At 36.6% G+C, this 16,715-nt stretch overlaps 1 protein-coding gene across 2 annotated transcripts; it reads right to left on the bottom strand.

Annotated features, from left to right (window-relative positions):
* Window positions 1-1,619: 1,619 nt before the first annotated feature.
* Window positions 1,620-7,604, bottom strand: LOC127081270 (translocase of chloroplast 120, chloroplastic). Of its 2 annotated transcripts, XR_007788080.1 has the most exons (4): window positions 7,356-7,601; window positions 3,633-7,199; window positions 2,645-2,757; window positions 1,620-2,091 (listed from the first exon to the last, which is right to left on the bottom strand). XR_007788080.1 is itself a non-coding variant. In XM_051021539.1 (3 exons), exon 2 carries the CDS (start codon window positions 7,167-7,169, stop codon window positions 3,678-3,680), a length of 3,492 nt encoding a protein of 1,163 aa, XP_050877496.1. In that variant the 5' UTR covers window positions 7,170-7,199; window positions 7,356-7,604; the 3' UTR covers window positions 1,620-2,091; window positions 3,633-3,677. The 2 variants fall into 2 exon arrangements, 1 of the variants encoding a protein (XP_050877496.1); XM_051021539.1 differs by lacking the exon at window positions 2,645-2,757 and having other exon boundaries at window positions 7,356-7,604.
* Between the last annotated feature and the right edge of the window lie 9,111 nt (window positions 7,605-16,715).

Genomic DNA, 16,715 nt, shown 5'->3' with positions numbered 1-16,715 from the left:
TGCAACTTGATTAGTGAATAAATAATTGCCCCGCCCAAATATCAATAATTTAATTCAGAGTTAAGTTCTTGGAATTTAATAGGTGGAGTGTTCCCCATGACAATTTCTAATAATTGCAATTACACCCTTAATAATTCTACATCTAAATTCAACCAAAACCATACAAACATATTACTTGGTACGGGAAAAATCAATACTTCAAGGGTTATAATCGATTATCAATAGTGTAATTGGTTACATTGTGTTGAAATGTCAAAGAATTTAAAAATATAAAGTTTTTTTCAAGAGTGTAATTGATTACGCATTCATAATATTCGATTACCACGGTTATGTTTTAGTTTTGTTAAAACAATGATAACCGAATTTTAGTTTTTATATATTGAAGATATTATGAATCAATGTAATAAAAATTATAACCCTCAATTATGCTCTCTCTAATTCTCTTTCTTTCTCTCTAAGTCTCTATTTCCCTCTTCACACTCAATCACTTCATTTTTTATTGGTTGGATGATTCAAAGTTCTAATATTTGGCATCAAAAGGCTGGTTCGATCCACCAAACACCTGATGTGCAACATGAATTTTGTCTCCAATGAAAGAATCTCTACAATCCTACGCATCCTTGATGCGAATAATTATGACAATTGATGCAAATAAATGAAAGTGTTGTTTGGTTATCAAGATGTTCTTTAAGTGGTTAAGCACAATGTGAATCCTCTTGTTGAAGGTGCGAGAGATGCACAACGAAAAACACATAAGGAATAAAAGAAAAAAAGATTTCAAGACATTGTTTTTTATCTATCAATGTGTGAATGGTGACAACTTTGAGAAAGTTGATGATTACGAATCATAAAAACGAACGTGTTAAATTTTAGAGAAGACATGCACAGGGGCTGACAAGGCGAATGTGGGAAATCTTATGTCAACCTTTTTCTTGACTTTCTTGTTATTATAGGCACCATTCTTGTTTGACTCTCATTGCTTCTTTGTGCTCTTCCTAGTGCCTTCATCATTCCCCTTCAATTTATATTTTCACTTTTATTTCCTTTGCTGATCTTCGACGCATCATCTTTCATCTTCTTGAAAAACTTTGCTTGCAAAACTCATTATATTAGAATTTCTCAACTTCAACCTCATCTCATGAGCCTCTAATGAGGCTTGTAATTCCTTTCATCTTCTTGAAGAACTTTGCTTACAAAAGTTATTATGTTAGGATTTCTCAACTTCAACCTCATCTCATAAGCCTCTAAAAGGCTTGTGATTCCTCGAGCTTCATTTTAGACAGGTACTTGAATTCTTCGATAACCACAACTATGTGATCAACCTTCTGTTGTTTAATAATCTTCTCATAATTTCATTTTCTTGAATTCTTGGGTAACCACAACTATATGATCGTATAGTTTCATTTGATTGGTCAGCAATCCCAATATTACCTCAATGACCGTAGTTTCACCTTTTTCGTGTTTTCATCACCCCATATTATTTCTTGAGTGTATCACAAGCATCCTTATACTTAAAAATGAGCAAATATGCCTGGACACAAGGGCGAATTCAATTATTAAAACAACCCATACATCTGATTTGAAATAACAATTGAATATAAAAGAGGTATAAAAAGATGTGCATATAAATGAACAATTATGAATAGTGAATCCAGAATTCAAACAAAAATTCTTGAGTCTCTTAGATTGACTCTAGTCTTCCATCCATGTACAAGCTTTAACAACAATCATCCAATCTCTGGTAAAAACAAAACTACAAAGAAAAAAGAGAAAACTATTCCACATTCACACAATGATTCCCAAAATTCATATTTTGTCTGGTGTTGTATCCTCCTTATATAGACCCCTGATTTCGTGTCTCTCCGGTCCATATTTAAAGCTCTCTCTGAAACAACTTTTCAAAGAGGTACTACAAGTCTTAAATGAGAGAATCTCATGGGATTATAATGGCAAGTTCACTATAATATGAGACTTATTTTGACATAGCACTCGTTGGAATTGGATGATGATTCAATAATAGCTCTATCTTTTAACTTTCAAATGATACCAAAACCAGCCAATTTAAACATTTGTAGCTCAAGCTATGGCCTGCTGCACAAGACAAAAAGGTCAAGTGAGAAATAATCCAAAACTCAGCATCTGCATGTCTTTCATGTAGTCTCGTCTCGGTAGCTATTTCTCTTCATATTACAATACAACAAAGACAAAATAACATAACTTCCAAGTACTATGAGTATGTGTGTGTAAACAGAAAATTTAATACAAATATGTTAATCAGCATCTGACATTCGTGACAAATAGACTAACTGATAAAACCATAGAATATAATTCTGTATCAAAATTGAAAGGCCACAAGTTTTAAAGGGCATCATTTTTATGAACATAAAGAATATGGAAAGAGAATATAGTTCTGATGCATTAGCTGATTGTAATATATCTGCCATTCATGACAAGGACAAATATGTATGAGAACTTATGATTAAATCTATTCTGAAATTTTGTTATCATACCATAGCACCATGCGACAAGTCTACAACAAAATATACTTCTGAAATAGACGGAAAAAAAAAAGAGTTCATGTCATGAATCACTGCATTACTCATGCATATATTAAAGAATGAAAATCTCAAAAGTGTTGCATTGCCTGAATAAAAGTAAACGATTATGCCTATATCGGATGTCCTGCTAACATCCAAAATTGAATTGTCATGGGCACCACCGAATCAAATGCTCCTTGAAAATTGTTCCTGAAATATACTAGGAAAGAGGAAAAAGAATAATCAATTTTAACTAAAAAATAGAGGAAATTGAGGAAAGAACACTTAAAATAGAAAATCAGAAGAGAAATCTCTAGGAAGAAATAAACCACGAAGGCACGAACAGTAATGTGCGGAGAACCAAAAAACGGATCCTAAGGGTATGTTTCGAGGACTTGTTTTTCTTTTGTATACTAAGGAAGCTATAAAATGTGTCTAAACATAAATTAAATGCAATTGAAATGTTATATAATTATCTATTTATCTATCATGTTATTCTTTCCATTTTATTAAAAGGATAATGCTATCTTGTGCCCTAGGGGCACATGTTAAGAACTAATTGTAGAAATATTTTCTTGGAACTTGTACATGGTCATTATTAAAATTTTATAATTAATATTTTTATTACTTTTTTCAATATAAACTTTCTATTTATGAATGGCTTAACATGTGCCCTTGGGGCACAAGTTAGCATTACCCTTATTAAAATCTCAAACATATACTAAAATACAGACTTAGCCATCCAAAATCATCAATCCAGACATATACCCTTAAGGTACAAAAGAAAAATCAGACCACAAGACAGCAAAAATAAACATGGAAGAGAGTGCTTCTGACAATATACAGGGCAAAAGACAACACTGTCAATTTAAAAATCTATATGCATATACATGAAGATATAAGTCAAAAAAAATGCATTACTTGGAGTCCTGCGGCATAATGTAAAGAATACCAAAAGATACTACCTAACAAGGGAGACTACAATGGCTATGATCAAGTAATAGAACATTTTTGGTCTAGAAAACAAGAAAACAAAATTTAGCATCATTCTTGTTTCAAAGCTTCTGGGAAGAGATGTTATCTTAAATTAATTACCTATTACTGTGCAGGTGTTGCAGCTCCCATGATTTAACACCGCCATCATTGTTCAAACTGCAGTTGCTGAGAATAACCAACAATCTTCTTAAGTAGAGGGATGAGACCAATCAAAGCAATTTGAAGCTGTTCTGAACTATTTAACCGAATGCTTATCTGCCCAGACCCGCGATTGTTCAAATTGCCTCGCGCAACAAGGTTTGTATTCCGTCCAATGGGAATTTGTGACTGTAAATTGCACCCAACAGCAAGATCTCCATGCCAATCCATGACAGAAAGCCCAAGCGTTGATAAAGAGCGACCTAGAGGGTAATTTTTATCTCTCAAGCGGGCCTCCAAACTGCCACCATAAGCAACATCATCACGCCCTGTCATTGCACCGCCAGCAATAACAACCTCAAATTGCTTATTAGCAATCAACTTGTCTTCGACTTTAACTCCAGCTGACAACGCATCACCCAAGAGAGTAAATGAGAGACCTGCAGTTGCTTTATTTCTCCTAAAATTACAAAATTTTGTCTCACTACGTAATGTATAAGCCAAGTCTTTTCCAACGGTCTGCATATCAAAACCTAATGAAGTTGCTTTCCCTTCTCCATACTTAGCTGAACTGGCTATTTCCATCTGAACATTAGCATCCTTTTTATCCTTGGTAACTTGACCACTAAAAGACAAGGGCAACTTGTTTTTAAGAACAAACAATCTTTCTACATTTAAACCTTCATAACCCACATCATGATCCCAACCATGAGTTTCTAGGACAGGTCTTACAAGCCACTGGTTGGATGAATCAAGAAAACGATACCGATGAGTGGGAGTCTCAGAATCAAAGGAAGCGGGCAAGGACATATCTGGCATGGGAATAGGAACAGAAGCTGCATCCCCACTTTCTTCCTCGGCGTTTTCACTATAATCACTTGGCATATCTTTTAATGATTCTGCCATTTTCTTCTTTATCTTTCGTTGCTTTTTCTCATCTTTTAGTTGTTTCTTCATAAAAAGCTTTTCTCGGTACTCAATCTCATCCAGATATGCTTTCTTCTGAGCTCTAGAAAGGTTTCTGATCTGGGCCTTTGTCAAAGGTTTAAATGGCGGTAAGTCATCAGGGTCTGTTTCATCACCAGAATCTGATGGCTCATCAAGAACGTCATCGAGACTGTCGTCGTCACTGAATTGCTCCTCGGGCAACTTTAACGGCGGTCTTGACTGCAGAAGGGATGAAAGAAGATATGGTAATGGTGGCCCTCTTGTGCGAGCTGTGTAATGCTTTTCCGGTGGACTATCTTGTAACTTAAGAAGAGCATTTGCTTCAGCCAGAACTTTTGATGCAAAAGATAAGAGTAACAGATGTGGTTTCCAAATCAGACCATTAGGCAACACTCTTTGGCCGGATGTATCAATTCTGCATGCAGAGTGGTTCTCCACCAACGATACAGGATTCATGAGGCGCATATCACCAGCTGCTTGACGAATGGCTTGCTGCACAACATGAGAGCGCTGTGTGACAAACATGTCATAACTGGAAGGAGTACCATTAGGGCCATCAGGTGGTGCAGATGCTGCATGAGTCAATCCCACGATAGCATTGAACCATATGGATGGTCCAAAAATGTCAGTAATCGTGCGTAAAAGCGGCATATCACTAAAATCCCGGCTCGGCGTATCTATTCTATCAAGATACAGCACAATATCCGGTGGTGATTTTTTAATAAAACGCTTAACAGAGTTCAAGATCTTCTCATTATGTCGCTGGTCTGACCAGGAAGGTAGAAGTCCTGGTGTATCAATGACTCGGACTTTAATGCCCTGTACTGTTCCCACAACATCCTGAACCTTTTTTGTTCCCATATTAAAAGCATCAGTATTAAATTTAACTTCATCAAAGATAGAATTGATAGTTGCACTTTTTCCAACTCCTGTCTTTCCAATAACCATTATTGTACAAGAGAAATCAAGTGGTTCTTGACCCGCTGATTCGAGTTGCTCGGCCATTGCACTTGCACGATCAAAGCTAAAAGCGCCAACACGGCCCCCATTCCTCCCTCTGAGCTGTTCAGCCAGCCCTAATCTATACAAAACTTGTGCTACAACAACATTGTGGGGAGTCTGCCCGAACCTATTAGCTAACCGCAAAAACCTAACCCTAATCATTTGAAGTTTTTCTCGAGTCTCGTCGTACTCCTCGGCCTCCATAGTTGAGGAATCTTCCACTTTTTGGGACGGCGTATTAGATACAGTATAATTCGCCCGCGCCTGCTGCACTACTCGGGGAGCAGGTTTCAATAATGGAGCTGCAGATCCGAGGCCAGCAGGATGAACAAGAGTGGTGCTATTAGCAACAGATTTTCCAGATGAGGAAACAAACTCACTATTCTGTACTTGGGTGATCTGATTCATTTGTTTCTCTATCGTATTATTCTCAAGTATCTTTATGGGTTCCCCAACAACCGATAAGTTTTCAGTATTTCCTTGACTTTCTTCATTAGAAACCTTAGACTGGTCAACATTCGTGCTTTCTTCTTCTGAATTAGTTACAGTAGTCTGCACAGCCGGCATCTCAGTAGCAAAAAAAAATTCTGATAGGGATGAGCTTCCAGGAGTTTCAATCACATTTCTTTCATCTACAACCGAAGAAAACCCTCCTGTATCACCAATTTCCGGATGCTCCGCACTTGATCCAACATCATCATCCTTAATTTCATCATTACCATAATCTTTGCATTCAGTCTTCTGAGTATCAGATATTCCCATTTCTTTGCCATCCGTATCCCCGTGGTTAATATCAGTGTCAATGGTCTCATCATTCATTTCTATAAATATTTCACCATTAGGTTCTAAATCCCCATGAGCTGAATCATTTTGAATTTCACCATAAGGGTCACCGGAAGCATTACACTGTTCCTCTATTTTGTCATCCATGAGATTGAGATCCAAACCACCCTCTCTCAAATACCCGGCATCAGCACCCTGGTTTCTCATATCCTCATGGGATCCATATTCCGTATGAAACTCAGCAACATCATAATCCACCTTGTCTGTGCTCCTGTTTCGGAATAGCATACCACCATCTTGTTTGGGAGTCATGAATTCAAGATCCTCATTTTCATCCTTCCAACTCAATAAACCAGAGTTTCCATTCACCAAGTCTCTAGCCTCCCGAAAAACCATGCTTCCATCCTTGTTTAAATCAGCAATTTCCTTTCCACCACTAAAATCACTAGCAATCACTTCAACTTCCTTTTCATCCTTCAAATTTTCGACGCGCGCATCAGCACCCTCAATTGCCTCATGAAAGTTATCAAGTTCATCTGCGTTATCATGAATTTCATCAACAAAAACCAAAGGCAATGCAGCAACAGTATCAGCAACATCGCCTTGACCAACAATAGCATCAACCTGATCATTGAAATGTTTAACCGGGTCTAAAGCCTCCTCGAAAACCTCATTTCCTTCCAAATTTTTCAACTCATTATAGTTCCCAACACTCTCTTCATTCACCCCAACATCCAACATCTTCTTTTCTCCCTCATTATCCATCACAAATCCCTAATTCCTTATAAAAAAAACCTAAATTTGCCACACACATAAAAAAGAATCAGAAATCATTTTAAAACAATAAATTGGAAACATTGATACCTTATGCAACATAGAAATCAAATCAAATCAAATAAACTGAAATTAAATGGATAGAGTAAATTAATAACAACAGAAAAAAATGCGAACCTGTTTATGCGCAGAATAAGAGAGATGAATTATGGTTGAGTTTAAGATGAACGGTTGGGGATGATTTTGGAGTTTAGATCGAAGGTAGAGAATGGTGCATAAACATGATCGAGAAAAATGGCGCAAAAAAGAAGATTAATAACTAATTAATTGCAGCAATTTGGGGGCGTGAAAGAGGTTATGTTTCACGTGTGTGACATGATGTGATTTTGAAGTTATGATCTTGATCACGGACGCTTACCTGATCATTTGTTTGGTTAACGATGAAAGTGAATGGAAGTAAAATTAGAAGAAAGAGATTAGGGTATTATCTTGTTTGTTTCATACAAGATAGAAACTCGAAGGAAATAACTATACTACACATTTTCTTCTTCTCTTATTTCAATAAATAAAGAAATACAAAATTATGATACCTTTTTGAAAATTAACCTAAATATCTGAATATTTTACTTAAATACCCCATATTTTCAAAAAGAAAATCCAAAATAGTCCAGTTTTCAAATAATTTACCAAATTACTCCAATTTCAAAAAAAAAATGTTAAGGCGTAGGTGTCAGATCAATTGGTGCTTACCCTTAATTTTTAAGAGGAGCGTCAATTGAATTGGCTACTGCACATGGTGTTGTCAATCCAATTGGTGCTCATGTATACTAAATGAGAGGAGGCGTCAATTGGTCTGACGCCTTAGTGTAATGTGTAATTTTTTTTTTGTATAAATAGAGGTGTTGTGTGATTCATTTTTCCATATTTCTTTGCATCATATTGCAAACATGTTTTGTCTTCGTCACCGCTATGGAAAGTGATTTATTCGAGAGAGAAGCCTCCGATGGAGATGCTCTTTTGAAACATATGTCGTTTCGAGCAACTAAAGAGGGGTCTGGTTCGTTGGTTAGATGGAAAAATACTAGAAGGCAAAAAAATTAGAAGTATTGAGAGACTCGGTGGTGTATTTGGTTGGGTGCGAGTAAAAACTGATAAGGATGTTAGGAAAATGATGTTTGAACCAGATGACATCAATTTGATTGTTGTAATCAGTTATAAATGTTGTTTTTAAATATTGTGGTTAAGTATTTTCATTTGTTTCGATATTTGTTGTTTGTGTTGTTTATTTAGATTTGTTCGGTTTTAAGTGTGCTTATGTTGGAGTGATGTTTGTTGTTAACCTTGTTGTAACAAAAAGTTATTAATATATAAAAATCTAAGGTTACAAAAATTGAAAGGAGGTACTAAATTATGACGCAGAGGTTGCTCCTAGATTGGGACATTTTTTTCTTATTGCGTCCGGGTTGATGACATATACTACATAATCTTATCATTTTATCAATCCTATCCATTTCTGTTCTAATACACGTGTTGTTTGGCCGTTCTTTTTTCTTTCTTCACATCTCGTCGTTGTGTCAAACTATGTCCCCTTCATATGGAGGACAGTATTCCTCCATTACTAGCACTGGGAAGCTTTTGTTATACACATGCATGACGATATTGGCCTTGTAAACATCAGATGGATGATTGTAAGCGTCATGGAGAGTATGTGCGCATGCCGCAATGACATGGGGGAAAGGAATATGGAAGGCCTGGAACTTTCCACAATCGCACCAACTTCTGTTTAGTCTGACAGCATAGGATAAATTTGGCATTCCCACATTATGGTCCATTGTTTCCTGTACATTGAAATTTTGCCTATGACGGTCAAAGATTGTAACCGCGTGTGTGGTAGCTTTAATAATTTCCTCTTTCATCCCTTTCATACAACATTCACTGAATAATTGACCTGACATTAACATTGCACTCCACCTTTCCCATTTGGTTGCGAAGGTAGATGACAACCTAAAATAGGTTATTCTGACCAATGCGGTTATCGGTAGATTTCTAATGCCTTTGAATACGTCGTTCATGCATTCCACAAGATTTGTTGTCATGTGGCCCTATCGACAACATCTGTCAAATGCCCTTGTCCACTGCTCTAATTGTATTTTATCCACCCGCATCACTGCTTCTGCATTAGACAATCTAATTTCTTCATGGTAATGTTGAAATGACTGTTGGGTTAGAGCATACCATGCATTCACCACTTTTTTGCGAAGGTTCTTGTCTTTGATTGCACGCATGAAGTTTTATGTGATATGTCTAATGCAATAGACATGGGTAGAAGGAGGATTATGCCATCCGTTATCATGGCTATTGTAAGCATTCTCAATGGCAGCATGTCTATCTGAAATCAAACAGAGATTGGCTTGTGGAGCGATATGTGTTCTGAGATGACGAAGGAAGAAACCCCAACCATACCCACTAGGTATTGTAAAAACTCTTAAACCCTATACCGCTGTTAAGAAACCTCATTCTATGACTAGTATGTATCTTGATCTCATTAGTGTTGAACCTAATGTTAGTGTTTCTAAAGATTTTCCTGTTATGCCAAATGTTATGGAAGATGTTGAAGCCTCTAAAACCAGTAATAGATCTAGGTCTGTTACTACCTTAAGTAAATTCAGCATGATCGTTGCATATAGAGACGATGTAGACAAGAATATTTGTGTACTAATCTATCAAGTGTTGGGTATTGAATCCAAGACTAATGTCGTGCCGAATATCTCCACATCTTTGCCCCAACCTGATAACTCTACTGAAACCCCCTGGATAAATTTGATGTGAATGTACCTACTCTGTCTTTTGAAAAATTGAAAGACAAAGAGGGATCGGAAGGGATGACTAGTGACCTGGCTGACAAAGATGAAAACTCTATTGAGAAAAAGGATCAATCCACTAACATAGTAAATATAAAGGATCTGAACTTTGATGATGTACCCATCGGCCAAAGACTTGCTCCAGGAATAGCTAAAAGATTGAATAATAGAAAAGGTCAAGCTATTGAATCCTCCAGCACACCCTCCAAATCTCTCAGGAAAAGAGTTAGTGTTAGCCCTACAAAAAGATGGATCAAGGTTGTTACTCCTGTTTCTAAAAAAATCCCTTAAGAGGAAGGAAGTTCCTTCTGAGTATATGTGATTTTGACCATGATGTCGAGCACAATGTTCAGGACATTGTTTCTACTGTTAGAAGCAAGCATCTGGGAAGAAGATTCCAGCAAATATTCCTGAAATTCCAATTGACAACATTTCCTTTCACTCTATGGAGAATGTTGAAAAATGGAAATTTGTTTATCAAAGAAGATTTGCACTAGAAAAGGAACTGGGCAAAGATGCCTTTGAATGCAAATAGGTGATGAGTCTGATTCAAGAGTGTGGATTAATGAAAATTGTAACTGGATTTGGCAAGTGTTATGAAATGCTTGTTAAAGAATATAGTGTGAACATGTCTAAGGAATGTGATAACAAGCGGAGTGATCGCGACTTAGTATGTCTATCGAAATGTCTAACTGCAAGTACACAGTCATATTGCATAGTTTTAAAAAGATATCGAACCCAAAGGACCAAAAACCAAACTATCGTTATCTAAAGTTACTATGTAAAAGTAAAGCTAATGATTGTTTTCTTTTTTAGATTAAGGGGAACTAGAAATCAAATTTAATGGGAAAATAATAATATAATAAAAATATTTAATAAGGAGGCATCGGTATGTAGATTACATCATTCTTCGAGGATTCGGTAAATAATTAGCATAAAATAAGGTAAATCACTTTTCAGTAGGAAATATCAAATTAAAAGACTTTGCCCCAAACTCTCGTGTTATTGACTCGGGCTATCTCTTAATCCAAAATGTTTTGCTCTCACTCACCCACCTGAATTAAAAGTAATTTTTGGAAATTGATAAATCCTAATTAATCCTAAAGCGCTCTCGCTGTGTTTAGGATTAATGCCTAGAAACCATTATCCGGTTAAAATCTCAAAATCTCGCTCTTAATAGCCTTAATGACTTTTCACTCTCGTGCAAAAACCTTTTTAAATTAGAATTGGAAACCACAGCCAGAAAAATAGCTTATAAAAGTTAACATTAATCATTACCGAATCCCGTCGGAATGACGGTCCTTACATACCGATGTCAAAGACTTTAGAAAGACATGGTTTGAAATTTAATCATACAGTTATAATTATTAAACATAAACACAATCATGATCAAAATTCAGATTACAAGCATACAAATAATATTATGTAATTAGGCCAAATGAAAGCGGAAACTGAAGAAATGTGTAATTAAAAGAACCTGATGAATAATAAAAACTGGATTAAACTGCGGAGAATTCTTCGAGTATAAATTTCGAACTAGAAATATAAATGATGTCAGCATCCTTGATCAAAGAAACAAGTTAACTTAAGAACTACGGTGCAATAGCCTCCTGATGTGGAATAACTATCACTTTTCAAGTATTTATGCTTAAGCCTAAGAATTAAAATTACACGATAAAACTTGGATGCCTTTTTTTCTTTGAAGTTGCCTTCTTATACTGGTAAGAGGAGCTGAAATTAACCTAAAAGTAGAAGTGGTTGAGAAAATATAGGGGAGTCTTTGACCACGTTTATGCAGCTGTTGAAAAACTGCAATGCATGCCTGTGGTGAACACCCTAGGGCCATGAAGAACGCCATGGTACTTAAACTTCAAGTGACGTGGCAAACACCACAAGCCCATGGCGAACGCCATAGGCCCAAGACCTGCAATTTCAGCCTTTTTATTCTTTTCTTCCCCACTTCTTTATTTCTTCTATTTTCTTCATCTCTTTCTCGCACGTGAGTTCTGCATTGACAAATACCTGAAACAGGGTAACAAAACCAGCATAATACAATAAAAACATACACAAAATTATAGTTTCACATTATCACGGAGCAAGGAATTTAGAAAAGTATATGTCAGAGGAAGATGTGTGAATTTTTCTCCTGAAATAATATAGGTTTTTAGGCAGAAATGAAGAAGAACAAGGTGAAGTAGAAGTCTCTAACAATGTTATCTGCAGAGAAATTACTACTAAACAAGTAAATGAATGACTAAGGAAAGGGAAGTTGTCCGCAAATTCCTTGAGTGTGAAGTATGTTGTACTTCACAGAATTGGGGCTGCTAATTGGATTCCAACCAATCACACTTCCAACATTGCTACAGGACTAGGTGAGTTTATTTATATTGTAGGGACCAAGTTAATTTTTGATCTTGGATCATATGTCTTTGATCAAACTATGAAGCATGTTGCCTCTTATGATGTGAAGATGCCAATAGATTTTCCCTCATTGATTTGTGGTGTTATTCTGAGTCAACACCCAAGTATCTTAATCAGTTCTGATAACATTTGCAAAAGGTACCCTCCTCTCTCATTGCATTATAGGTTGTTCACTGGGAAACATGTTCCATACATTGTCTTGACATCTGGACAAACATCTTCCAGCCTACTACTAGAACATGCATCCTTGCTGAGCTAAAAGATACCTGTAAGACCTTGTATGAAACTATCAAAAGTTGTACAGAGAGGAAAAGCAAGATTAAATTGTTGATAAAAGCCTTGTCTGAAGAAGAAGGAAGTTTGAAAGGTGATGGAACAGGTGAAGAATATGCAAATAAATAAGGTTTTTATACAAGTGATGATGAAGACACTACCAGCAGTGATGAGGACTGAAGCACTTTGGTTCAACACTAACACATCAAGTATTCTCATCCAGTAATACATCATCAACAAATCAATATAATGCAACACTTATGCAATGCACTCGACACCGACCCGACATGTATGAGGGGTACCAAATATGAACACTCAAGTTTATATTACTCCATGATCCACACCATATGATCGATTCCCTCTTGGAACCGTATCATACCAAAGTCTCTACCATCACCTTAGGTGACGCTTCACTAATCCCCCATTATAGGAATTAGCTACTCGCACCCGATCAATCACCATAGGATCGAGGCTCATAAAAACTGGACTGAAGTCCGTACACCATGATGCATGACTCTCAATTAACATGCATTAACACATCAAGGTTCACCACAAAGAATTCCCATACATATATCTCATCATTCAAGTATCACATAATTCTTCATGCAATCATGCATTCATGTTTTAATGTTATTAACATCAACAAACAACAACAACTTGTCACACATTATTACACGAAATTCATTCATATCACTTTACCCAAGAGTAATAGCACATCATCACATTCTTTGTAATGATTCACTAATTAACCAAACAAATCATCTTAAACCCCTCTACGGTTGACAATTGACTACTATGAGTGTAACTTAGCCTTAAGAAGCCTATAAGCCCTTTGAAATACGTTATAAAAGGTTTTGTACTGAAAAAGTAAGTTTTTAAGCAAAAAAGTAGTTTATGTGTCAACACATACGATCCATAGATCGACACATAAAAGAATTTTTTTGCCTATGTATCGACACATACAACTTACAGGTCGACACATGTGCTGCTTTTTAAAGCCTGTACATTCTGACTCATGTGCCGCTTGCACGTGTCGACTCATGACCTTCATAGGTCGACACATGACATTTATATATCGACACATACTTCAAAATTTTCTAAAAATCAGCCTTTTGACCATTTAAACACTCCCAAATGCACCAAAAACTCATACCACGAAAACCCATCAATAAAAACTCATTTTTATATGGTTATAACTTCCTAATTCATCATCTTACTCATGGTTTTCAAGAGTCAATGTCATGTTACAACACATCATCACACATCATCATCTTTAAATCATCAAGAACACAATCAAGGTTAGAAACTTTCAAAACATCAATCAATGGCATATCATGATCAACAATATTAAAACAACATATACATCCATATAATACACAAATTTCACCTTAATTCATCATACAATCAAAAGTGATAACACAACATCATAATTTAGATCTACAATACCCAATCCTAAGGAGGTTAAGGGTTTCTCCACCTACCATAGATGTTCTAACACCCACTAAAGAGGCTTTATAATGAGCCAAACTAGGCGCAAAAGGCTTTCTACAAAATCCTAACATTGAATTCAACGAAGTATATGCACCTATCGCAAGGTTGGAAACCATCAGAATCGTTGTGTCAATTGCATCATATAAAGGATAAAAGATACATCAATTAGATGTAAAGTCATAATTTATGAATGAACCATTGGATGAAATTTTGTATGCATGTCAACCACTAGGATTCAAAATCAAAGGGCAAGAGCAGAAGGTGTACAAATTAAGGAAGATTCTATACGGTTTGAAGCAAGCCCCACGGGCTTGGAATGAGAATATACGACTTCCTGATCAAGGCAGGTTTCACAAAATGTGTCACAGTGCATGAAATGTATGTCAATAATGCAATCAGGCTCAGACGAGTCATTATATGCTTGCATATGTGTCATACCCCAAAATTTGCCCATTAATCTTGCAAAACATTTCTCGAAGCACTCCAACTTATTCTGCAAGGCACTGACCTTAAAGGAACAAAAGCCCAGCTCACTACAGACCCAATCCAGAAAATGGCCCAAACTGGCCTGCTCGCTAGGCGAGCAACTCCTTCGCCTAGCGAACCTTCGCTACACGCTCGCCTAGCGAAGCTTGCGAACATCAGAATTTTTGGGCTTCATTCTGAGCCCATTAGGTCACCACAATCACTATAAATACCGACACTTCAGTCACGAAAAAGGGAGAACGAAAACGGAGAAAGGAGAACCCTAGCAAGCAGACTCTAACACTCACGGGAGGCAAACCCTGAAGGAACTCGGCGGCATCAAGGTTTACCTCTGCCCAATTCAATCCGATTTTTGCCGATTCGAAGTCGCAATTCAGTTGCAAACAGGTTTTACATTGCTATTACTGCCTTATGTTCTTAATTTGCATATGGCATTATGATTAAATTTATGAAAATATCTTAAGTTTGGCATGTGAATTTTAGTATGTACCTGAATACCTTAAATGATTAACCATATAATTGCTGTAATGAAAGCCATAAGGCATAAAATTGGTTGAAATTGTACTGATATCAAAACCAGAATCCGCAGCCGCTCGCTAGCACATCGCTAAGCGAGCATGCAGCGAGTATTCGCTAAGCCTTCGCTAGGCGAGGCAGGAGCGAACGTGACAGTAGCTGATTTTTTTGTTCTGATTTTTCACTCATGTTTCATCATAGCCATGCATCATTCACCCGACCCTATTTACTGTTGTGATTTTTTTTGTGGTGTAATCCTCGATTGCACCCTGATTTGGTGTTCTGACATGTTTTGTTGAGTTTTGTAAAGGTTCACATATCCCAGAAAAAGATTGCTTGTTAGGTATTCCACTTTATTTGTGGGATACCTTTGTGGAGATTCACCCTGAATTACTCAATTGATTTTAATGTATTAATTTTATGGCAAAGATCCACCCTAAATTGCTTAATTGATCTTAATGTATTAATTTTAATGGGGGGATTCCTCCTAATTACCTAATTGATTGTAAAATACGGCCTTTGAATATGTGATCTTGGACCTCTCCCTGTTGCTTTACGGTATTACGGTATTATGGTCATGTCCCGCGAATGTGGGGATACACTTAGCTAAGACCCTTCGATTAAATCATCATAGCCCCTTGGATGTTGCCTTCGAATATATGATTTTGTCCCTCGATGACCCTTCGGTGTAGCCTACGGTTAAATGATGATAGTCCCTTCGAATGCTAAGGTATCCTTACAACCGTTGCTTTCAATGACCAATCGATGACCCTACGATGACCCTTTTACATCCAAAGGATAAAACCACTTATTTCTCAATAATAAGGACGGTTTTACCCTCATAAGGATAGGAAATGCCCATAAAGACCCTAGGAAGGTATAACTCTTAATTGCTTACTCACAAATCGAAATACTTTTCACACCTCACACCTTTTCAAAACATCTTTTAGAAAATCACCACTTGGTATACATTCATGCTAGAATCATTACCGAGTTATATTTTTCTAAACAACTTTCAAAACTAAACGAGATAACCACTTTGTATACATTCATACAAGAATCATTACAAAGTTAAATTCTCTTTTCAAAACACTTTCTAAACAATGCACAACCACTTTTTTCCAGACAAACATAAGTGATCAAGCAATTAAGAGCCCATGGATAACCATGGATACAAAGGGTGCTAACACCTTCCCTTTGTATAATGTACCTCCCGAACCCAAAGTCTAATTAAGGTCTTTCCTGTTCTTTTCCACCTTTCCTTATTGGATAAAAGAAAAGTCGGTGGCGACTCTTGCTATCCGCGACATTGCGATTAAAAGCAAAACACCCCAAGTCAGTTCACCGTATGACAGAACTGGCGACTCTGCTGGGGAAATATTAAAGAGAGGTTACCTTAAAAAAAAAAAAACAAGATCACTTCTTCAAATTGTCTGATTTACTTTTAAGGGTTTGCTTGGGTATTTTATGCTTGAGTGAAAGATCCTAC

Source organism: Lathyrus oleraceus, chromosome 5, assembly GCF_024323335.1.
Source record: "Lathyrus oleraceus cultivar Zhongwan6 chromosome 5, CAAS_Psat_ZW6_1.0, whole genome shotgun sequence".
NCBI classification, from domain to species: domain Eukaryota; kingdom Viridiplantae; phylum Streptophyta; class Magnoliopsida; order Fabales; family Fabaceae; genus Lathyrus; species Lathyrus oleraceus.
This window is presented reverse-complemented; position numbering and strand designations above follow the sequence as displayed.